Consider the following 24643-nt stretch of genomic DNA (forward strand, 5'->3'; position numbering starts at 1 on the left):
TTTTTTCCATTCATAGCATGCCACAGACATGTTTCCTTAGTTTCAACATATATGAAATTTTTGAACCTACTAGGTATAGGTATCATATTTAAAGACAGACCGCAGGAGAACATAGATATTGCCACTAATTTCCAGTACAAATCACTTCTAAATGGAGATGTTCTTTCCCTATCCATGCTAAGTACCACTAGGAAGTTAAGCACAAGACATAACTCACACTTCAATATGTAAGTGTATACAATACCTATGCCATAGATAAATCACAATATTTTAAACCACCGGAGAGACCACTGGATCAGCTGCTTTGATATCATGTAACCAAGTTATTATGCTTTAGAGATAGCAGGATCTCACATTTAACTCAGTAATACCTCCCAGAAAGCATTCAGTTCTTGATTTCAGTATTTTATCAGGAATTAATATTCATGAAACTGATTTGTTATTTATAAATTGGATATCAAAAAACTCTTCCTGACAAGATTTTATCTTTTTTTGCCTTCAAGCTATCATGTGTAAAATGATTATATTTAAAATCCAGGTCTTAGGAAACATCTGATCTCATGAATAAACACAGCAGGTGATCAGAAATCTCCCATTGAAAGTGAACTCATCGGCTTGCTTAAAACCATAATTCAGATGAAAACCCAGCAGTCCTAGCTATGTAGGCCAGGAAAAAGCAACACTAATTACATTTATTATTTAAGGAAAGGGATGGTAAAGTGATGAGCATGTCTTGCAGCAGGTACCTGCAGCCCTGTGGGAGGAGGCAACGTGTCCTACAGCCCTCTGGCGCATCGTCTTTTTACCTCGGTAAATGCACCACTTTGTTTCACTGACATATGTGAGCAGTCTGGGAAGAGTCTGCTGGGGGAACAGTCGCTGCAAGTCCTCCTGTTTTCCTGATACCTTAAATATTTTATTTTAGTCCCTAACTAAAATATATACGTGATGAGCAAGATAAAGCAAACTCTTTAGCAGTCTGTCTCTTCTTTTTGGACAAGCAATTCCTGAGTTACAACACATGGGAGAAGATAATGGCCACTTCCCAAGGTGGCCCTTCTTTAAAACGTTGTCTTGTTAACATAATTTTTATGCTGGTTTCCAGCAGAACCAAGACTTGACTTATACTGTGTATCTACGTGTGTCTGTTCCAGTCCTTTCACTACTGATTTTTGACGCTATTTCAGCAAATTCAACCTAATTTGACAGAGGTAAGACTTTCAAATATACCCAGCCCCCAAAACATTAGTTAGCAACTGTGTCAAATAGAGACAATTTACTTACATTCTGGAAGAAAGTCGGTTTCATCCCAGCGCGTATTTATCCTGAAAGGCAGGAACCAGCCAAGCATCTCACTGCATCCACCCAGCATCCAGTGGGCATGCCAGCTGCAAGAGGAAAGGTGAGAAGAAGCATTAGAAGAACATCAGGTACAAGCTCACAGCAAAGCATATCCCAGTAGACTATGGAATATTTTAGAGAATATTGTGGAATGTACAGAATATTTATATAATATTTAGAATATTATATGGAATTTATTCCAAATATGGTTAGAATATCCTATAAAGTGTTATAGAAATTTTATTTGTAAGATCTTCCCCCTCCTACTTTATCAACACCTTGACTTCTTGGGAGCTCTTCACCAGTCAGAGCAAGAGAGAAGCAAGGGTCCATCATATGAATAAAAACTTGTTTTATTTCTTCTTTCTTTCTTCTTTAAATTTCATTTTTATTTTTGCTATTCTCTCTTTTCCCCAGGTTATTTAAGATGACAGCAACCTCTTGCCTCATGTGCTGCAGAACTAAAACTATTTTCAGAAGCAGTAGACTCAAGGAATGAGAAATAACATCTATAAAACTTGTCCAGTTGGGTTACCCGCTCTGTGTAATACTTCAAGACACCTATTATTACAGACTGGCTGGACTTCCTCGGTCTCCTTGAACACCGCACACTTGCTATCTTTTTTTTCTCGATAAGAAAACCAACAGTATAACCTTAGCAGCATTTTTTCTTCCCCCCTTGAGATGTGTATCCTTATAGATTGTACTTTGTGATCCTCTTGATTCAGAAGTGTTCCTGACTAAATGCTATTGAATCTTGTCACTACAATGCGACTCCCCCACCATATCTATCTGCTGTACAGATCACGGCCCTTTTCTCACTTCTTGCACAAAAGCTTCCCGAGAATGAATGCATGGAAGGGCCGCGACATCTCCCTTAGCAGTTATTGTGTTCCCTTTCTTTTAGCCCATGGAAGGCTGCAGCAACCACAGCTGATAAAGGACAGAGAAAAAAATGTCTTACAGAATAAAGCCACAATGCAGCAAATATAACTCTCGTGTGAGAGAAAGGATGTATTGCAGCTGGAAGGCGACAGCTTTGTGTGATGCCTGAGGCCAGACTGTACGGTCACAAAGGCTCCTGCTGGCTTGCTGACCCACCCACCAGAGACACTGCTGAGGAAGAGAGGGAGCAGGGGAACCGGGCTGTGCCTGGTCCCAGTGCTCCAGCACGTGAGTGGGGAGAAGCTGAGACGGCTGCAGGGGTCACCCAGTCTACAAACGCACTTTTGCAAGTCACATCAGGGAAAGAAGAATGCTCAGAGCCAGAAATATGGATATTTCTTGAATTACTGAAAAGGAAATCAATCAAAAACCCAAATGGTGCCATCTCAGTTCAATATGTCCAAGCTCATTTGTTTGTATTATTATTGCTATCACCTAGATGAGCATTCCCTCAAAAAACGAACCACAGTGCTAAGAAAAAGTTGTTGGTCCTGCAGCTGTGATAAGGGAAGGAAGGAGACCGCATAGTGCTCTTGCAGAAGGTCAGTCCAACTGAACTTGCCTTGGTTGTCTTTCCTCATGGTGATAACACACAGGTTGCAGTTTTGCGTCTTTATTGGCACTGTCATTTCAGATGTACAGTCCTGAAAGCCAGGGAAAGGACCAGTAAAAGAGGGAAGGAAAGAGCAAGGAAAATACTGTCTGACAACAACTACCTAGTGCCTCGTGCCTCTGCAAAATGACTTGTCAAGGAAGTCACCAACCTGACCAAAACATGCCCACTGCTGGCTGGCATGGAGAAAGTGCTGAGCCCTGGACACAACCTCTCGGCTTGCTGTGACAGCCTCTCATGGGGGACCTCTCACGGCTACAGCACTTGGCCCGTTGATTTGGGTTTGTTTTCAACTAGCAGTCTTATTTTTTCTGAGCAAACCTTAGATGAAATTTGAGTTGAGTGTGTTTCTGTTAACCAGTGATAGTAAAATGGACAAGAAAATGGTGGTTTCACGATTATCAGCATTTACACAGGTTATTTTTCCATGGGTCTCTGACAGAATTGAGCTGGCATTGCAGCCTTCCCTCCAAGAGGGCATGAATTTACCTGGGCACATGTTTTTGTGTGCATTGATAGCAGCAAAGCTGTCTGGGGTCTGCCTGCTGTCACGTTAAGCAGATTCAAAGGCTCCCAGAGAAGGAGTTGACAGACAGATGAATGGACATCGAGCATAATTAGAGAAGCCAGATTTCTTTAGAAAATCATCATAAAACTAGTTAATAAAGGATATAAGAACATTTCTCTCTAAATTATATCTGCCACTTAAATAGAGCTAACCTGCTAAATTGTCATGACTTTCATATATAGTTCTCTCTGCCACTGTGAGACTGATGAGCCTTTTAATACAAACTTTTCTCATTATCAGGGTGATTCCTCAACATTTCATGGCCTCTCCTTCTGGCTAATTAAATGGTCAAAAATATTCTGACTGATCTGTGTTTAACCAACCAAAAACACTTCATTAGAAGCCTCTCCCCTTCCAAGAAATTTCACCAAATCTGAAATGGGCTTTTGATGGGAATTTGCCTGATAATCAAGGAAATTTCATTTCTTCTCTTACCCTCCCTCCTCCATCCGAGCAGGCTGGGTGCTTCAGATTCAGGATCCCAAAGCAGTCTGATGGAGAGACGTGGGGAGCAGCATCAGAGGCACAAACCCAGGGGCGTACTGCAGGACCAAGAAAGGGCGCCTGGACAGTCCTGGGTGGCCAGGCTGCTCAGGGAGGCCAAACGAGGGCCTCCTGCAGCTCACTGGTGAAGCCGTGATGCTCAGTTACGGGCTCTCACATACGCACTGCATGTTTTTCAGGCATAATAAAACTGTGGGTAACCTGCAGATGGACCTGCCAGGGCAAAACTTTTAAATTAGACGCAAGGATCCTTCACTTTTGAAACGCGATTGCTGATTTAGGTGGCCTTCAGTTTTGAGTTCCCATTTCTCAGATGGAACCTATTTCTTCAAGTATCAGGCTTTCAGCGTTTTTTTTTTTTTGCTTGTTTGGTTGTTTTCAGATATTTTTCAGGTCCTCAAAACATGCAGCAGCTGCTCTGTGAAAGTCAAAACTCTCAGTGGGCTCCAGCAACACAAGCCCAAACTGGAAGCAGCCAGAAATCACTGCCACGCGGTGGGGAGAGTTGGTTCTGCTCCATGGTTAGGTAATTGAAAGGGGCTCACTATTTCCTGAGCGATTAGGAAGAATGAATATGAATTCTTATCACCCTCAAATAAAAACACTATATCATTCTTTTTGGTTTCATTTTGTGATGCTCTCCTGTGAGAGAGGAGACTTTAGCTTAAGGGGAAAAAATCAGAACAATTTTACTAAGATGGTATTCTGGTATTTGATGTATTAATTAAGAGGTATCAGGGGTAACTAAAATAAATGCACCATAGGAATTACAGAATTTGCAAACCACAGGCTTAATGAAAATATAGGATGACAGTATGGTCTCCTAACGGTTAGTATCACTCTTATTTTTGTGTTTCCAGACTAACTGTTCTTGATTTACTTTCATGCAAGACCATAATCACATTCATATTTTGCAGCACTTTCTACTTCTTCCCAAGAAGTAAGTGTAACGCTGGACAGGAATCCCAGGCAGAGGCCTCCTCTGCCATTTCTCAAGGAAAATGAAGTGGCTCTAGTCATACACTGGCTGCGTGACACTGGCGACTGTAAATAGTGAACACCTATGAACAAGATCATTTCCAAAGCAGGAGATCATAAATCTAAACCTAATCACAATTAATCTGAGTTCTTTTGATTGTTTAGTTTATTAGCTGCTGGGAAGTTGTAGTTGTTTTTCTATTTTTTTTTTTTTCCTATAGCAAGCCAAAGCCTTGCTTGAAAAGGAGACACAAGGAAGTCAAACTGCGATTCTGTGAGAATTCTGGACTTACAGAGGAATAGCAGCTAGGGAAAACTCAAGAAAATGACAGGACACGCTAACTCTATGCTTCAGTATTGTCTTGTTACACTGCCTCCTGGCTAGTGATATAAAGAAAACCAGAATTAAGCTTTTATTTCAATAGAAATAAACAAAGAATTGGATATTATTTGTTAATGACTTCTGTCTTTCAATTCTGTCTGTCCAAAATTACATCAATTTCTTAAATGTTTTTGTGTTGCAACAGTTATTGCAAATACACAATTTGAAAATATGTTGATATACCGAAGCACCACTGAGTTCTCTGCCTTCCTTTAGAAAGACAGAAAAAATAAAAATATAGGCCAGTAGCAAGCAGAGTGATCATTAGAGATCATGTAGAGACTGACAGCATAAACACACTTTAAACTTAAACTTTTCCCTTAACTTTGAAGTGTTCTGTACATTCCATTGTTCGGTGTATGACAGAGTAGAAGTAATTTTAAGTAGGTTTCAGCTGTTCAATAGTTCTGTTTGTCAGTATTTAGCCACTACAGAATGGAGAAGAATGAAATATGATTTAATTAGTTCTGTCAAATAATAGGTACTAAAATTAACTTGGCAGGAGGGATAAAGTAAACAAATCTTAGCCTTTTGCCTCTCTATATGATCAACATCTCAAATAGCAACGTTATTTGACCTCTTAAGAGATGTATAAAACGACACCACCAGGGCTCCTTCATCGTAGCTTATTGTCTCGGGCACCACAGGCAGAAAGACAAAGCAGCAGTAATGTGCTTTAATTAGGCCACAACTTGATTAACTTTGCACATTGGGGATCTCTTCCAGCACTCACCGGTCAAGTGCAGAGCCTGCCCGTTTGTACCATCTGGAGGAAGGCTGCTCCCAGCCCAGCCTGGCCGTGCCACCAGGAGCTGGCTGCCGAGGGCACGGAGGGGCTGCTTCCAACCCGTGCCCCTGCAGGCAGGAGCAGTGGCTGCCTTCGATGGATAAATATCCCACATGACAACTCGAATATGACCCGATCTAGATCACATGCCATCACCCTCGGAGAAAAAGATGGGAAGAAGGCCCAGCGCTTAATCCCATTGATAAGACCACTGAAGTTATCTCCACAGAATAGGCTGGTGACATCGCTTTCAGAAGTGCTGAAATAAGTACCAGTGCCTTGTTCAGGGTAATTAAAGATACACAGGTTTGAGCTGTTTTTCTAGGGGCTAGAGGGAGGGAGAAGAGCAAAAGACATAACATTTGTTTCTCGTCTGGTATTAGATCAGATATGAGGGTGTTTCCAGAAGAGGGGAGCCAGGGCTGCAGTGAGGGAGGTTTTGCTTTTCATTCAAGCGTTCAACTCAGTTTTTCGTTCTGCTGTTGCCTCTTCCTTTGCCTGTTATAAATATTTCATTTTTATCCCATTTAAAGTGATACTCGAAGTGCTGTGTTTTGCAATGCTAAGCTGCAATGTTTGATCTTGCAGGAATGCTGCCTTCTGCCTCACTGGAACTCTGAGACAGGCGAGCTACGGCCATGAAATTCTTCGTGTCACCAGAAAGACATTTCCCATTGGAATATCTGAGAACAGTAATGCTCAGCGTGTTCAAATCATCCTTTTATTTAACTGCTCAAATATGACTATAAAAGCCGGGTATTCAGCACTTCCATCCCATATAGTATCACATTGGCAGGGCAACAACTGTGAACGCAGTAATGATCCTCCTCCTATGCTCGCAGCGCTCTGCCAAAGCTAAGGTTTTGCAATGACCATATGCACTCCAAATCAGCACGCTTTCCAAGGACTAGCAGCCTGCACGGGATTTCAGAACGTGCCTAGCTGCCCCGGCACATCTGCAAAAAGAGCACGAGCATTATGCAGTTGATCTGAGACCACAAAATAAATTCCTTTTCACATGCTCTGATGTGCTTCATTCGGGAAGTTTACTCTGCTCTTCCACATCATCCCATTCACACGCGGACACGCATCCCATACATTGCTGCCCCTTCCTCCCCTCATGCCTTTTGCTCTCTGCCCTGTACAGACATCTACACACCTTCTGTGACGTTTACTAACTCGGCACTGCTGCATGCACTTGCTATGAGACTGCGTGCTCTGTGCAGGCAACATCAACCCACGATCCAAGTACAACGCAGCAAGCATGACTGTCTCCTGGTGTTCCTGATACGGAGCCATCATTCGTTGTGCACTGAGCACCACCTGAGCATATCCACAGCCGTGTTCAGCCACGGGCCCTGATGATGGCATTCCTGCGGCAGAGGAGGCATCTCCTCCATGCTCTCCTCTTTCCAGCGTGCAGCCTTTCCTTTACAGCAATCTCTGCAGAATTTCAGGAGAAGCTGCAGAATCTTCTACAGCAAATGCTCTGTGCAACCCCAAAAAAGGGTTGCCTTTTCCATTTATTTTTCTTTAAGCAAGAAATATGTACTTGGAATACCATGTATAATTTAGGCAGAGCAAAATATAGCATATACAATGATGTAAGCCTTGATTTGTTTTTCTTTTCCAGTCTATTACCTCAATCAACATAGCTGGAGAAGGTACAAGAGTAAATCAGGTTGTGGAAATGATCCTTGAATTAAGTTGAGAGGGAAGAGAATTCATACCATTGTCATTCGGGCACACAGCAGAAGCTGAGTTATTAGGCTAGCCTTCTCTATTAAACCTCTGCATTAGAAAGGTCTGATTTCTTGTAAGTCATTTCATAAATACGTTGTTATCTATCAACGGGCAAAGCAAACAAACAAACAGACAAAAACCCTGTGACTATCTGCATTATCTACACCTCAGCTGGATTCTGGAGGGCAATGTGAATAGAAAATGGATCAGCTGACAGGCCTAATACATCAAGGGGATTAAAAGCAGCACCTGGTAGCGAATGTGTGCTTCACAGCTACCTTCTGATCCACTCCAGACAACGCCAATGGTTGAATTCACTGGTTAGGGAAAAATCCAGAGTTTGCAACATATCCTGGGGCGGGAATGTGATTGCTTGTATTAGCCCTACCTGTTTCCCTGCTACCTGTGAGGAATATCACGGCACAGTTTTGAGCACTCGTTTCAGAGTCACTCCTGCCAAAATGCAAGGATCTCCAGTTTCTGGGGAGAAGAAAGGTTTCCATTCAGCTGTAGCGTGGCTTGGCCTCGAGGCCTCAGAGACACTGGGTTTTTACATTGCAGCTCTGGTTAATGCAACTGGAAACACTGAGGTTTCCAGCTTCGTGCTTTAGGTAATATGTACATTCACAGGCACACAATTAAACTCAGGCTGAATGTAATTTTACTAGAAAATCCATATAAATTGTTCACAGAATAATAGATTATTTCAGAACACGATATCCAGACAGCAATTCCATTTCACTTCTGCTGAGATCACTCTACATCTACCTCCAATGCTTGTGGGGGGGACTCTCCCCGTAACCATTAGAGGCTGTGCCTACAAGAGGGTTTTGGTCTCGTCCTTGCTTCGTTCACCTGGGCCTTGCTAGAGATGACTCTGGGGTGCAGGTGTGTCAGTGACACCGGGGGGGCAGCTCCGTGTGCCTGTGCAATGCGATTGCACTGGTGGCTGCTGCTGGGGGCAAGGGAGAACGTGCCTTTCAGCTGCCTTCTAATAGTGATGACAAACAACACAATCCTCTCTACTGCACCTGCAGGATGCCCCGACACGGAGCAACACCAAGGAAGCAGTTTGGAAGCGGAGCTCTGCACTAACGAGAACCAGCAGACAGCGTTATCAGACCCAAGTTCCTTCGTGTGCACTAGGCTCTACCATACTGCTCCTTCTGAAAGCTGCCTTTCCCAGAAATTATCACAGCCATCTCTAATAAGCCACAGCATCCCTCTGCACGATGGAAATAATTACATTTCTCACCAAAGCATCACCTGTGGGGAGCGCGGCCGAACGAGCCTCCCGCTGCTGCAGGAGTGGCGGGGGATGCTCGGGCACGCCTGTGGGGCAGAACAAGTCCTTTCACACGTGCCTCAAATTCTGCCATTGCTACGTGGTTTCTGAGGATGCAAAGTCATCCTCTGAAGTGATTTATTTAATGTTGCTTGCAGGGCTATCGCAGCAGAGCTGGGGGCTGCCCCGTGGCTAGGCAGCCTCCTGCCAGCCGTGGTTCTCATTTCCAGGGGACCGAGTAGCCCTGTGCTCGTGGCAGGCCAGGGAGCAGAAAAACCTCTGCACGTTCTTCTTTTGACTGTGGTAATACCACTTATTTCTCAGCCAGAAACACGATGGTTACCATACAAGCGAGGTTAAAGAAATGCTCCAACGTGTTTCACAAAAAATCTACGGAAAGGTAAATTTTGGAAGCAAACCTGTTTGTTAAGACGAAAGTTGCCTGAACCTGTTGGTGGACAGGCTTGGTGTAAAGCCTGCCTACAGCACCGCCCTGACAACGCTCCCACAGCTGCACAGAGTGCTCCTCTTACCCGTCAGCGAGTGGCCAGACGTGGTGAGCCCCCACACCCAGAGCCGATCACTCGCGGTGATCTCTAGAATTGGGAACTGAGGTGGGCCCCTGCGCCCACAGATCACTGGAGAAGATAAGGAATTGAGCTCCCTTCCAGGCCCCTTGCCTTCTTCCCTTGCTGTTTTCTGTCCACCGTCTCCATATCTTTAGCTGCTTTGCATTGATTTTTCTCTTCCACAGGTACAAATAACATAATTATTTGTCCATTTCTTTGCTACTTCTACGCATAGGTACTTGGTTTCATCAAGAGAAGAGTACTGTAGGGCTAAGAGGGGCTTGCTTACTCTTAAATAGCATCCGACGGATAAAACTTCTGTTTGGGTTAATAAGGCCAGGGGGTGCGTGTGCCACAAAAGCCACCGGTTCCCATCTCTCAGTCAAGCTGCAATCACGACGTGTCAAACCCCTCCTTCTGCTTTCAGAGTTCAGGGCGCCGACGGTGCCGAATTCAGCACAGCCCAACCTGCAGCAATCTTCATCTTTAAGGAATGTGACAGGAGAACATTTTAAATATGCAGTTTGACCTTGCATAAGAACAAAGGTGAGAGAGGTAAAATGTAATAATTTAAGAGATTTTTCTTTTCAAGGACTGTATCCTGTCTCATAAATCTGTATGTACTAATAAGACTCATATATCACTCAGGGTGCAGCGTACATGACAATTAACTGAAATTTTTTCTTTTGAAAGAGAATTACACTTTCAAAAGCCTGTGGATAACCTCTGTTCATCCACACTAAAGAAATTGCATAGCTAGTGGTATGTTTTTCATTACTATTTCATTTAAATCCTTTAGCTTTGACCAGAAAGGAACAGCACTGAAGGTGAGAGCTTAGTTTTATCTCCACATCTGTTCTTGGTAAAAAGGAGCTAGCAGAGGGCGCAGCAAGGATGCTGGCTGTGGGAATAAAGAGGCTACAAGGAAAAGGCTTGGTTTGGAGGTGCAATAGCTAGTCCAGCCATGAGCTGGATAAGACCACCAATGTATTTCAAAATCTTTATACAAGAGCTTGCCCGCAGAATTACCTTTGAATGTCACGACCTTCACAACACACACATAAGTAGCTGAATACTACCTTATTCCTAACTAATTGCTCTGGCAGCTATAAATATGTAGCTTTTCCCTTTTGTTCTCTTTTAGCTGCTGCTGAGATGAATTTACAGGCATAATAAAGTGGGGAAATGTATCTGCAATGTAAAAAGGTTGCATATGTTGATTTTAATTTATTTCACCCAAGTGTTTTTTCTAAAGTAAGCCTTTCTGAAATAGTTCTTTGAATGAATGAGTTATAAATATATTAATACGTAATATTCACAATGTGGTAGACATTGTATTTTGCTTTTATGATAACAAGTAAAATATACTTAAATTAAGCACAAATATTTTCCACAGATTATTCTATGGCTAGCTCTGTGGGTGCTCAATGCCTAATAATATGCTCCTGCCCAGATTCCTAGGAAGATTTATCTGACATAACCATATAACTGAGCACATCTATACAGGAACACTTCCTTTCTAAAGAAGACATCAAGATCATTGCACTGGCTCTGTCACTACCCATTTCCATTGTGGAACCCCCCAGTTAAATGCAAGGCAAGGTTACGACTTCCTACCTGAAACAAGGAGAGCCATTAGTCTGCAGTGCCAGGACCTGACTTTGCATCTTCTGAAGTCACCATGGACACACACACTGAAAACTCACGTCCATGCCTGAGTATTGCAATGACCACGGAGAGCCACATGATTTACCCAATTACCCTGATTCATTTGGCTTTGTGTCGATTGTCTGTGTGCAGCTAACATCTTTCCAGAGTATTGATAGTGTTAATGGTACTCCCCCCACACACACTGCTGCCAAAAAAAAAAAAAAAAAAAAAAAAAAAAAAGATGTGTCTTTGTGATGTAGATGGAGGCACACAGCAACACTGGATGACAAAAATGCAACCCATGGATCTGTTCAAGGGCAGCAGCATTTGTAAGGCGGTGAGCTCAGCCCTGGGTGGCCATGCTGCACTCTGCCATATGGTGGGTGCAAATGTCAGCAGGAGCTACTGCACGTTGCCAGGAAAGGCTGCAGCTAGCTGCCCCCTGCTAACATTTACACAGGGACGGCCATGCTGCCCGCCAGCAGCTCGTGCTCCAGCTCCCCGGGACCCCGCCTGAGCCAGCGCGCAGCACCGGCCCAGCGCTGTGCCCCAGCCAGCAGGCTGGCACTGTCTGCATCCCCACATCCCTGCTGGCACACGTACAGGGTGTGGGAGCCTGCGAGCAGCTCTGCTGAACCACGGGGCGCTGGGGGAACGTGCGAAGCCACAAGTGTGCGACAACAGTAAGTGAATTTATGAGCTGTAAATGGAATTGAATCGACATGAAATTGCACAGCTGATCGTTTCCATGCTCCTTAGTACTCCATTTGTTTCTTTTTTTAATACTACTTTTATATGAAGTTTGGTTATTCATTTTGTTGAACTATTTTTGTTTTATAACATCCCCGCATTAAACACAGAGATTGTATATGACGTAAGTCAGAAACACGTATTAGCCCATAGATTTTTGCCATCAAAATGACTTTTAACAAGGCACTGCAAATAAATTAAAATTGTGCGAATGTCCTGAACTTCCAGACGACAGCAATATCTGTTTTTCTTTCTCTTCTCTCTGTATTAAGGCTCTGAGCTGATGTGGGATCGCTGTGGCAGCCTGGGAATAATGATGTATGAGGCAGAGAAACCACGGCCCCAGCCTGTTTGCTGCAGGAGACAGGCACAGGAGCACACAGGGTGTGCCTCAGACAGAGGGCTGGCAAGCCTACTGGTCTACAGAGAGATCAATAACCAGAGAAAATATGAAGAAAAGCGAGTGTGTCTCGTGGGGGGGTGGAGAAAAATGAGTGTCAGGTAATGCAAGCTAAGTACTGGGTTTGTGATTTTAATTGAGAATGACTGTCACTCCCACCTACATGCAGGTCACCACCAGGATGTGTTGGTGAGGGTTTTGGTCTCAGTAGGTCACAGCAGCACAGGTCCGATTATCCAAGCAATTGGTCACATTTGATTATTTTAACTACTTTAAATCTGCATTAGGACCTCAAAACAACCCTTTCTAGTACTACAGGCTAACAAGAGAAATCCTCTCAGGACTGCCTCCTGCCCCTGCCCGTCCCCACACAGCCCTGCTGGGGACCAGCTCTCTCTTCCCACTCATCTGCTTTCAGCCGGGATGTTCTCTGCCTCTCAGGCTTTGCTTCTCTCACCTCTGCAGGTGCTTAGCGACAACTTCAGTCCTCTGAATCTCTCCCTAGGCCTTCACAGTACAAATCTCTCGCTTTTGTCTAGAAGAAACCCCTGGAGCTTTCCTTAGAGGCGAGGAGAAGCTGTGGCACGAAGCAGATACACTGTTAAACACCACTGAAAAAAGCAGACAAGGGAAAAAGGAGTCAAGACCACGAAGGAAACATCTTTCTGCTGTAAGCGTTTCTGCTGCTTACCCTGTGATCTCCTCAAAGCCTGTCCTGAATTCTGGTCAGAGCCCAGCTGACTTGCTTTTTGCACAGCAATTTGTTTTAAATTGGGCATAGTGAGCCAGTTCGGGGCAGCGTGAGCCAACTCTGGGCATTTATGGATGCGCACAGCTCTCGCAGCGAGCTGGAACAGCACGGGGGTGGAAGGCTTGCTGGGGAGACAGCCAAGGCACAGGAGGCATCCCAAGCAAGTCAGAAAAATGCGGCTAATGACTTGCCATGATGGGAACATTCGTCTCCTTTTCCAAGAATTCATCGTGAGCATCACTCGCAGCCGCAAGGGTACCTTTACCTGGAACCCACAGTAAATTCAGGCTGAATGCAAGCTCCTGTTTGGAAACAGATGCATTGCAGACACGAGTTATAAGCCCAGTCTTAAGGCTGCAAACTGAGGTAATGATAATGTCAAGTGATAACTCTGAATGGGCAAAGGGGTCCTGGGAGTGCTGTTGGCTTCTGTGTAGTTCTGGACAGCCCTTGCTCCCTGTGAAAGAAATGTGAGTTGGGTATGTGCAAACCACGTAGGACCTGGCATTTCCTCACATACCAGTGCCTACGTACAGCTCTCAAGTCAGGGCTGGCTGCAGGACCTCCTTAAAAGACTTATTTTCAAACTACTTCAGGACGCAGCTGAACACCAAACATTTAAAGTCATTACAACTGCATAATGGCCCGGGTGGAAGCCATGTCATTGTAAGACATTCTCAAGGAGTTTCAAAAGATAGGTTTTTCTCACTTTTTTTTTTTTTTTTTAAGCAATGATTCATTTTCCCTGAAAAATTAATCCTAACTTACAGTTGGCTCTATTCATAAATTGGAATTATTAGAAAGTCATCCCCTATTCTTTTCAGTGGTTCATCATCTCTCTCCCTACCTCATCTCTTCCTTTGTACTTGGTGAAGTTTCCCATCGTTTTGGGAGGACCAGTATTTGTCATGATTTCCTTCCCTGCAGCTAGACACTCCTGATGTATCGCTTTCTCCCTTTCTGGGTATTCAAGGAAAAAAACAGCTATCCCACCCTTTCTGTCTTCCCTAATATTTTGGTTTTCCTCATTTCTCTTGTGGAGGGGATTAAACTATTTGGAAACCTACCACGGGCATCTCAGAAAACACTGCCTGCCAGAAAAGAGTTTCAGGATAAAACCCGGCAGAGACCTTGGGCTGCTGGTTTTTGTCTAGCCATAGCACAGCCACCTCCCAGCTCCCACGGCCTTGGGGAAAGCCTGGTGCCACCAACAGGAGACACCGGGAGTCTCATTCCATCCGTCCCCATTTCCCAAATCCCGGAATCCACCTGGGGTGCTTCCCAGGCCCCTACCCTTCACTTCGTATGAAGCCAGCAAGAATCTGGGCTTAACAAATGAGCTTTGAAAAGATGTCACAGATTACCAGAGAGAAAGAGAAATGAGGGAGGGAGATTCGTTAGCTCGTGTGCTCCGTGTTACCAAGTTCTCCTGTCACAGCTCTCTGACCTAAGGAGGAAGCTCTGCAGTCTTCTTTTATTTTTTTCAGTCTTTGCATCAATCACGTCTCGGAAGATTAAATTTTAATGAAAACCAGTGTCTAAAAAAGAAAAGCCTGAATAATAGAATAAATAGAGTAAAAGGCTGAGCTGCTTTTATCCAGGGCTATGAAACAGGTTGCCAAGCACGAGGAACACCGAAAGCAGTGGCTGGCAGGCAGGCACTGCCGGGGGTGGCAGACGGGAGAGGGGCAGCACGGGGAGGTGGCAGAGCCCAGCTCTGTGGCCCAGTCCTGAAGATTCAGACAGGGACACCCTGTGCTTCTTGGCTGGTCATGTACACCCGTGACCCGAGTGTGTCTTCGGGTGAGCGGGATTGTTTCTCTAATGAGGAGATTTCCTCCTCCACTCCCAGCACGCCCAGTGTCCTGGCACAGGTGAGCTTCACGCTGCGTGCCCAGAACCTGCTGCCGGTGGCCTCCTGCGAGGTGAGTCTCACCAAACCCAGCCTGGAAGGGGTCACCTGACATCTGGAGAGAAAAAGCCTCATGTCACGGAAGTCAGCGAAAGATTTCCATGGGAACAGCAAAGAGGTGCTAAAGTCTATTTCTGTTAACAGACACATCCTTGCTCTTTCTTCCATTTTTATTTTTTTTTTCTTTTGTTCTCCCTCTCTCTGCTCCAAAGGCCGTTCCGACGTTCCCTCTGGCAGATGACCAGCTCAGTCTACAGCTTCCCAATGCTTGATGGGACCTCCTAAAGCAAAGGAGATTTGGCTGTGGATCTGATGGACATTTGCCCCATTAAATTTACCCTTTGCCTTCAGGAGCACCTGGATTTTAATGCTTTAGTAAATTCCTAAACCCAAGTAACTCCCGTGGCCGGTTGTGTGCTGTCTACTGGGTGGGGTGGGAAGAGGAGGGGATTCGTTTCAGCGTGGACCCTGCAGGTGTCAGGCTGCGTGCTGAAGTGTGGGATTTGATTGCCCTCATTACGGCAGTCGGTGGAGCTGCCTCTGATTATAGCCACAACATCACAAAGGCCTTTGTAAAACCCAGGGTTTGTTCCTATGATCTCCCGTGGTGGTAAATTATAGTATGAATACACAATGTGGCAGAAAGTAATAATCTTGAGTAATGTAGCTGATTTTATTGCTCTTTAATTTCATTAAGTGTATTCTTGTCAGGCAAGGGACAGGCTTGCAGCTCCTAGGAGCAGATGCTCACGTCCTAAAGCTAGACCCAAGATACTCATCATGGAGACAGGGGCCATTTGCACAGTCTGGACCCAAATGAGGAGCGATGTTGGCGTTTCTGGTTCAGAAAGGTTTCTGCTCCACAAGAGATGGATGAAAGAAGACAGGTACTGGTTTATGGTCGGAGCCTTTCCTTTCTTCACAGCGTGCCCGTGGCGAGTGGTGGCAGCAGGGCTCACCTGGCAGCCTCCACTCCACGCAACAGCGCGAGCAGGTACGGCCAGTAACCAGCAGGATGATCCCGAGAGGGAGGTTAAACCACTGCAGAGAAATGTGGGCTTACAGCAAGATGACAGGCCTGACACTGAAGAGACCGAGGCAGGAGCATGGAGTCAGCCCTTCTGCTGACTCTGTGGCAAAACAGCTAGGAAAATAATGAAGCAAGAAGTAGTATTTCTTAAACTAATGAAATAAGGTTTGTCAAAGCTCATCTGTAGGCATGTAACTCCATTGTGTTACCGAGAAGCACCTGGGCTCTCTCTCACACACAGAGGAAGCCTGCAGGAATTTATAAAAATATATATTGGAAGGAAGAGAATCATAAAGAGCAGCAAAGGATTTTGCTCCTCAAGGTGCCTCTGTCTGCTCTGGGTATCAGTATTAGGGCTGCATGTTTCATTCTCAGGGCGTGCAGAAAAGGTTATGGCATGTTAGACAGTGAAGTGTATTCCAATGCTGAACAGACTTCACTTTCCATGTGAGTTTCTCCTCCCCCCCCTTTTTTTTTCCCATTAATTTTATCTTCCAAGTTTACTAAAAACATTTGAAAGCCTTTGGGAAATTTAATGAAAGGCTACTGATGAAACGATGGAGAAGAGAAGCAGGTTTACTGATTATCTTTTAAGATGTGTTTTCTGTCTTCCAAGCAGAGTCTGCATTGCACCACGAGGCACAGCGATGCACTCACAGGGCAAGCCCTGCCAGCCAAGGATGAGCTGCGGCTCCACCCTGCCTCGGGGCACGTTTCAGAGCAGCCGTGACCTCCCCCAGTGGGGCTGCAGACCCCGGCAGAGTTAGAGCTTTCTCATTTTTGACTGCTGACCCTGGGCGTGAGACACAGAGGAACCCCACGTCCAGGGCTCAGCGCAGGGCTGAGGTTTCAATTATTCTTCTAAGGGAGCACGAGAATCCTGCTCACGCCTGAAGTACCTCTCCATGCTGCCTTGCCTTTCCTCGCCCTGGAGAGCGAGCGCAGGGCTTTGCTCTGAAATTTGGTGCAGTCTGATTAAAGCTGCTGGGGGGGATAAGATGGGGCAACAGCTACCGAGGGTTACTCGGAGGGTTCAGTACAGTAATGATATGGACACGTTTAGTGGGGATCCAGTGCTCCTATTGCCACGTTCGGAGGGCTGGGGACATCTCGGGTAAATTATTCAAGTGTGATCGTGCTTGCTTTACTTGGAAGAACCTAGATTAAAAACTGTGATTATGGATAGGCATTAAGGTAACAATCTATTTTATTCCAGAGATGGAGTCATCTTGTACATTTTTATATATCACATAAATATTACATCAGGAAAAAAAAATGGGGCTAAATTTGAAGAAGATGGTGAAAAAACTAGCTGGAGGAGATTCTGAGCCGCTAATACACATACGCACACACACCTCCATCTCGTGAGCCCAGTGTGCTGATCTCGTCCAGACTGAATTCTGGAAGTAATACGAGTTTATACAAAATAGGGAGTCTGTAAATATTCACCACAGAAGAAAAGGCTTTATTCAACTAAGTGATTAGGAGATTTTTTTCAGAGCTCTTTAATCTAATTTTGATGTGTTACATCCCATTAGTGGGTTCTTAGGGAATGAAACATTTTAAATATATAATACCAAATAAATTAGCTTCGGGTTTGACAAGCCATTGACTATATACAAGATAAAAAGTAAGTACTGAGGAGAATGAAAAAAAAAAAAACAAAAACCACAAAGCCTAAACTCCGTTATATATAGCTTAGTTATTACAGCAGTACTGGAGAAGGAAAGCAATAATTATAGTGGTTAATTCCCCTTAGAATAACACAGCGTAGTGAACTAATTTCTCATGTGTGTACAATATTGCTCTCTACTGGCTGCTGCCTGGGTGGAAAGAGGCAAAGCTCTTACAAAGAAGCCATCACATGGCCTATAAAATCCCAAATCCATCTGTAAGCAGACAAACTGGTCCCCAAGAGGACTGAACACCCAGCAGCATCCAGCTGACTTCCAAAAGGGTTCCTGGATAGCCAGCTCCTTTAATACCAAAATTAAATAGAGAATCAGGGCTGAAAAATTTAGGTCTCTGATAGATTTTTCAGTGGCTAGCAATCTAAGAGGAGATGGCGTGACGTTACAGCAATAAGGATTTCATGCGGTGAAACAGGAACGAACTGTGTTATCGACACTAGTGAAAGGAAACCTCTTCACCCACGTGGAAGTTTGTCACTCAGTAATAAATACAACACACTCCTAATTTCTGCTTCCATCATTACCGAGTGGAAGAAACGTGTGAAGGAAGCCGTGCTGTAGATCCCGGTTCTGTCAAACATTGCTGCCTGCAAGCTTGTTCCCTCCAGGCCCCACAGGGTTTCCCAGGGATTTCTTAACCTCAGGGTTACCAAAATGTTCTGCTGCTGGAAATCAGTGCAGAACCTGCCCTGCTGCTGTACGCATGTGGTTTGCACACAATCTCGTTAGAGACATGCTTGTGGGGAAACGTGCAGGGAGTAGAGTATGTCTACTTTCTGTCTTTTTCTGCCACAACCCCAGGCGCGCGCTGGCTTCAGAGCCAAAATGCTAAACGAACCACATTGTGTGCTCTGAAAAATGCAGATGAAGCCTTATGATAGCGATTGTCCTCAGAGAGGCCTGGGGGCTTACAAACCTGTTCCTGACTATAAACGAGGAAAAAAGGAATCGTATTCTGGGGCACAGAGAATACTGTAGGATAGGCGTCAGCTCGAACACTTGCTAACTAATCCAAATTAGTTTCTGAATTAGTCTCATAGACATAGGAAAATTGTATGGAGAAATTCGTATCTTTTCCCCTCTTGCACTATCCTTTTTGAAGCAGAGACCAGGACTGCCAACATGCAGGCAATATTCAAGACACGAGCTCACCGGTAGCGTCCAGGAGCATAATGATGTTCTCTGCTTCCTAATTCAATCCTTGTAACTCCCAACTCTTCTTTCTCCTTGTTTTTCCTCTTTTTTGATTGCTATGGAACGAGTTTTTCACAGAACTACCATTACTTCAAGGTCTTGTTCCCCAGCAGTAGTGGTCAGCTCTGAGCTTATTAGATACATGCAAAGATAAGATTCCCTCCCTCCACTCCCAGCTGCATCACTTCATCATTATTTATACTGAATATGCCTTGCTATTTTAATGACCACACTTGTTAGGCCTCACGCAATTCTTCACAGTCAGCCCTCATCTTTTTGCACTCTGAAACATCAGCGTCAGCAAACTTTGCCATCTCACAAGTCATTCCTCCTCGGGATCATGTATAAGTGTGCTGAGCAGTACAGGTCCCAACACGTGGCTCTGAGACTCCCTTCGTGACTTCTGCTCGCTCTGCAAGCCAACTGCATACTCAAACACGTTTTCCCCAACTTTCACACCCTTTTTTAATCCATAGAGGCATCTCTCCCTTCGCTCTACGGCACCTCTATTTCCATCAGAGCTTTTGCTGAGCAACCTAATCAAAAGCCTTTTGGAGAGCAGAGCTTACCAGCTGGGCTTTGGGGTATTTCAGGATTCAGTGGAAATGGGATAAAGCCCTCTCAGACAGATGAAGGCAGGGTACGGACACGTCACCCGGGCAGCTACCCCTCCTCCTGTCCTTCACCCTCTTGACTGACAGACTGGAGCAGCAGTAGAAAAACCCTCTTTGCTAGAGTTTTAAAGACTATCAGTCACCACATTTCCTACTGTTGAAAAACAGTTTACGGACCAGATGCGATCTGCCCCCAAAGGTTTGGTTAACTTGTGAGAGAAGACTGCCAAAAGTCATCCATTCACACAGCTTTACTTCAGATTTCCGCAGAGACGTGAGGGAATGGAGCTAAAAGACCTGGCAGTGTCACAGAAATTTTCAGAATATTTGCTTGGTGTCTACCAGAACATTTTCTCAGGCATGTAGAGTATTTAAATGTCAAAAGCAAAATGAACACTGATAGCAGTGAAGTGCAGCCAACATTCATGCTTTTTTTTTTCATTGTTATTCTCATCAGCCAAAAAAAAAAAAAAAAAAAAAAAAAAGAGAGAAAAGCCACTCATTTCCTACTGGCTACATGCTTCAACAGCATACATCTGTTTTTTATGAGCTGAAACTGGTACAAAACTAGACTTTCCAAATTAAAATTGCCAAAAATCAGAAATTAAAGATTTTAAAAGGTAGCACAAGAAAAAGAAAACACTCTCCCTGAACACCTCAGAGAGTCCTGGTCTTGCCTCTTGTGGGGCCCAAGGTGACTATTTTTGCCGTTTGATTTATTACGATGTAACTCTCCCTCTAAAGCAAAGAAGGAAATCAAGTGGGTTCCTCCAAATGACAGATGACTGTGATGGCCTTGCTGGGGAGGGAAAGTTGTCTGTGAAGACAGAGACAAGATCAAAAGTGAATGCCTCGTCTCAGGAGACAGAAAAAAAATATGGTTATGGAAACGATGGAGCCAGTTCAAGAGAGGACACACGGCATGTCAGACAAACAGATACTGTCGGCTGTCTAAGGAGCTTGCACCTCGCTGTCTTGAAATGCTGGACAGATTCGAAGCATGATGTGGCTACGGCTTATGAGAACTGAGTAAATGGAAGGGCTGGTAGGGATGAAGGTATCTCCACAAGAGAAAAATGGATCGTTACGAGGGAAGACGGACAGAAGCCTCTGGTCTGAAAGCCTGTGAGCTGTCCTGGAGGAGCGCACGCTTTGCTCATGTCCAGTCAGGAGGCCAGAGGTCAGCCGATGGAAATTTGCAGAGGGGAAAGCGTGATATGTATTTAATCTTTAAAAAATCATTTCACTCTGTTCACCTTGCAGAAAGCGAGTGAACTCACCTAAATATTAATTGACGTACAGTTTGGAAACGTGAACCTAGCAACCCCTGCAGAAGTGTTGCGGGCAGGGGGCTTGCAGCCCCCGGAGGGCCAGGGGGCGAGGGGCAAGCAGTAGGCAGCCTCGGCAGCCGGACCTGCCCCTCTGCGAGCAGCGCAGTTATCCTTGTCCCCTGTCCCACCGGCTCTGCTTCTCCAAGCCCTGAGTGCCCCGTCCCACCCACACAGCACCACAGCCAGCCCCGGCAGGAGCACTGCGGCACAGAGGCGGCGACTCGACTCGGGCTGGCGTGCCGGCGTTTGTCTCCGCGCTGCTAGTCCCCGCTGAGCGTGAGCTAAGACTTCTAACATCCGTTTTTCCACGCAGGTTTTGCATTTAATTATAGAGCGAGGGCACCGTGTGTTCCAAGAGCAATCATCTTACTGACATGTTATTCTGAAGCCAGCCTTCATTCGGCGTGACACATGCTGGTTATGCGCTACCAAATAGAGCTATAATGAAGTGAGGCTGGGGAAAAATACGTCGGAACCTGAAGTAATGCCAGCTAAGAAAGCTTATCTCTACTTTATTATTATTATTATATTTAATAAACAATTTTTCATGCCTCCAGAAGAAAGAAACAAATGAGACCTTTCTAGGGTAGATATAAAAGCCTTGCATAAAAAATGTGTTTACTGGATTACAATACTGAACTTTCCATTTTGCTCTGAAGAAAAAGGAAGAAAAAAAGGAAACGAAAAAAAAGAAAAATCCAGCTGAAACAAACAGAAAGGTTTACAATTATGATGTAAAGAGGAACAAGGCCCCCTTAACGCAGAAGACAAGTGTATGTTCCGGGCTGTGACTTATCTCTGGCCAGGATCCAATGATTTGTCAAAAGGGCATCGGGAGCTCTTAGGCTGAACGGCAGGTCCCATTTATAGATACACTGAAAGGCTTGGCAACGCTTGCTAAAATATCTCAATATTGCTGCTGAGCAGTTGTGAGGGTGGGTTTTTGACACCTTCAGCCCTCTTACAGAGTTTCCTCGGTCACCACCGGAGGACGCGAGGCTCGGGGTGGGGAGGATCCTCGTCCCTTGTGGGCTCTGTATGCAGCCGGGAGCTGCAGTGGCGCGGCTGCTGAGCATTAGGCAAGCTGGGAGCCAGCCCTTGGCTGGGGAGAGCCCAGTCATTGGCAGAACAGCCACAAATTATCTGCCATATCACGAGTTATATTGTGGGAATAAATAATATAATTCTCCATCTGGTGCAGCTTCTTACCACTTCAAGGACCAAAAGAAGCACCCACATCCGACGGACTACCTCAGGAGTAGCAAGAGGATTCCCAAATAATGTTTTTTGTTGTTGTTTTCCTAAAGTACAGTAAATGCTTCCAAATATTCAGATGCTGCAATAGGAGCTCTGAAGACTTCAAAGCTGCTTGCTCTTCTGTATATATTTTTGAGGTCTTTGCTTTTCTTTTTTCTACAACAAAACCTGTCACTAACAACTGCATTGCTTTTCCAGCATAGAGCTTCATTTTTTCACATTCTAAATTTTAGAAAATTGTCCCTGCAGTAGAGAAGATCTCCTTCACTTTTCCTAGACTTAGGGTATTCAGACTCATTGTGGGCAAATATCAAGCCCTGGATGCATTAAGAGCTCCTGAATGGGTAAATCTCTCTTCCTCACTTCTCCTCGTGGCCCTTTAGTGCGAGTGTATGTACTCTACAGGTGAACCCCTCCCTAAATATCCCACCCAGTTATTGTACAGTGACCTTATTAGAGAAGCAATATCATGAAACATCCCTGTTCAAAATTAGGGCAGCGTCAAAGCGTTCTGGGAGCTCCGTGGTATAATTTCTTTGTCACACTTCTTATTGTTATTTTATGGTGCTCATTATAAGAAGGCACGACATGGGTTATTTTGTATATTCTAGCTATGCTTACAGAGATGCCTTCTTTATTAATTTCCACAATACGCTTCACATCTGGAGGATACTATTTGCATAGCAACAGTGCCTGCCAAGACCAGCGTCTTAAACTAAATTCCAAGGATATTAACTCATGGCAAAATGTTATAGCAAGTTCATCGTGACTACTACTCAACATAATTTCCCAAGCAAATATGCTCACTTCTGTGCTGTACCTGGCAACACAGCTTCGGGGGGCAGAAACTGCAGCATTTTAACAATCTGTTTGGAAGCTGATGGTGTTCCCATGAGGACACATAACTCAGTGCCAAAATGGTTATACTCTTAATTAATTTGCAGTCTGTACAGGCCAGCCCTAGGAAACAGCAGTATAATGGGGTAAACTCCCTTCCCATTCATCCAAGAGGCATCAGCTTCCTGCGCTCCAGCAAAACACAACCCCGTAGCCAGATCTGGGAAGCATGTTCCTGTAATTCAGAGAGTATTGGAGCCTCTCACTAACCTTGATTCTCACCCAGCCCTCACGTTACATCAAGTCATCACAGACCTAAGTCAGCAAAAGAATGAGACAAAGCTGATGATCTTTTAGTATAATCGTATCTAAGCAGTTCTCCATCATGGTCTGACATAAATCCTTCTTTACTTTTAGCATGACCTGGCATAGCAAGAACGTCTGCTGACAAAAATATTGCCACGAGGAAAGTTTAAAACTTGTTTGCCCCATGCATGCCTATGTATCTTCAATTTTCCTTCTTTGGTTTTACATGATTACTGAGCTCTCAAGCACTTGCGAACTCACGTGTCATTCACACATAAGGGTTTCCAGTTCTGGCTACACACACCATCTCTTTACAAATATGTCAAAACAATTATTATTGCACTTATTATATATGCCAGCACTTATTAGCATTGTAATGTAATTACTGCAAATTAATCTTGCCATTCATTACAAACCCGAGAGAAACGTATATATTAAAAAATGCTCATGTCAGCAATCCAAACACTGGAAGCTGAGAGAAGTAGCAAAAAAGAAAGTGATCATTAGGGATGTCTAAAATACCCATCGCTACAACTCCAGCTTAATCTCATTTCAATGACATTTGCATTCTAAAACAAATCCAGTATTTCATTACATTTTTGGTAAGAAAATGTATATTCAATTTCTAATAGCCATGTTGTGGAAAAAAATAATAAAATCCTTTCAGACAAGACCAATGTTTTAGTAAGAAATTGTATCTACAGGAAACAAGCATTGTCATATAAGGAGATTTATCCTAAGTAACAATTTCAGAGCTCTAGAAGAAATCCTGGAAAACTCTTGCTGATGTCCTGTTGCTAGAAAGTTGCCATAGTATTGGGGTTTATTTTATTTTTCTTTTCCTGCATGGAAGTGCAGCATATGAAACTCTCTACAAGCGCTGTGTTCCTTACAACAGCCACAGATGTCACTAATTTTCCGACACATTACTGTAAAACTTTATAGAATAAGAAGCAACATTAAGAAACAGACTGAAGCCACCAACCTGCACAATTAAACCCAATTGGGAACTGTATCATATATGCATATACAGTCTGTATTTAAGTATACGTGCACTTTGAGAGCTGCTCGGTATTATTCTGAAATAACCCAAATGGTCATTGCTTACAAGTAGCAATACAACTATTTCCATGTTTATAACCACTGCAGGCTGTAACAGTATAACATTTTGGTGGATTTTTTTTCTGCTAGAGGTGACTAAGAGC

General features: G+C 44.3%; 1 protein-coding gene across 5 annotated transcripts in view; it reads right to left on the minus strand.

The window, feature by feature from the left end:
• The window catches only part of LOC311439579 (uncharacterized protein), a 377995-nt gene that overhangs the window by 130280 nt on the left and 223072 nt on the right, over positions 1-24643 (minus strand). For 4 of the 5 annotated variants that reach the window (XM_084525450.1, XM_084525453.1, XM_084525452.1 and 1 more), the window contains exon 5: positions 1285-1388. In XM_084525450.1, the coding sequence (XP_084381576.1) occupies positions 1285-1388 (104 nt within the window). Of the gene's footprint in view, positions 1-1284; positions 1389-16193; positions 16323-24643 lie in introns of those variants that run through there. The other variant, XM_084525454.1, reaches the window with a different exon arrangement.

The sequence above is a fragment of the Aythya ferina genome (assembly GCF_964211825.1).
Source record: "Aythya ferina genome assembly, chromosome: 7".
In the NCBI taxonomy this organism is placed as follows: domain Eukaryota; kingdom Metazoa; phylum Chordata; class Aves; order Anseriformes; family Anatidae; genus Aythya; species Aythya ferina.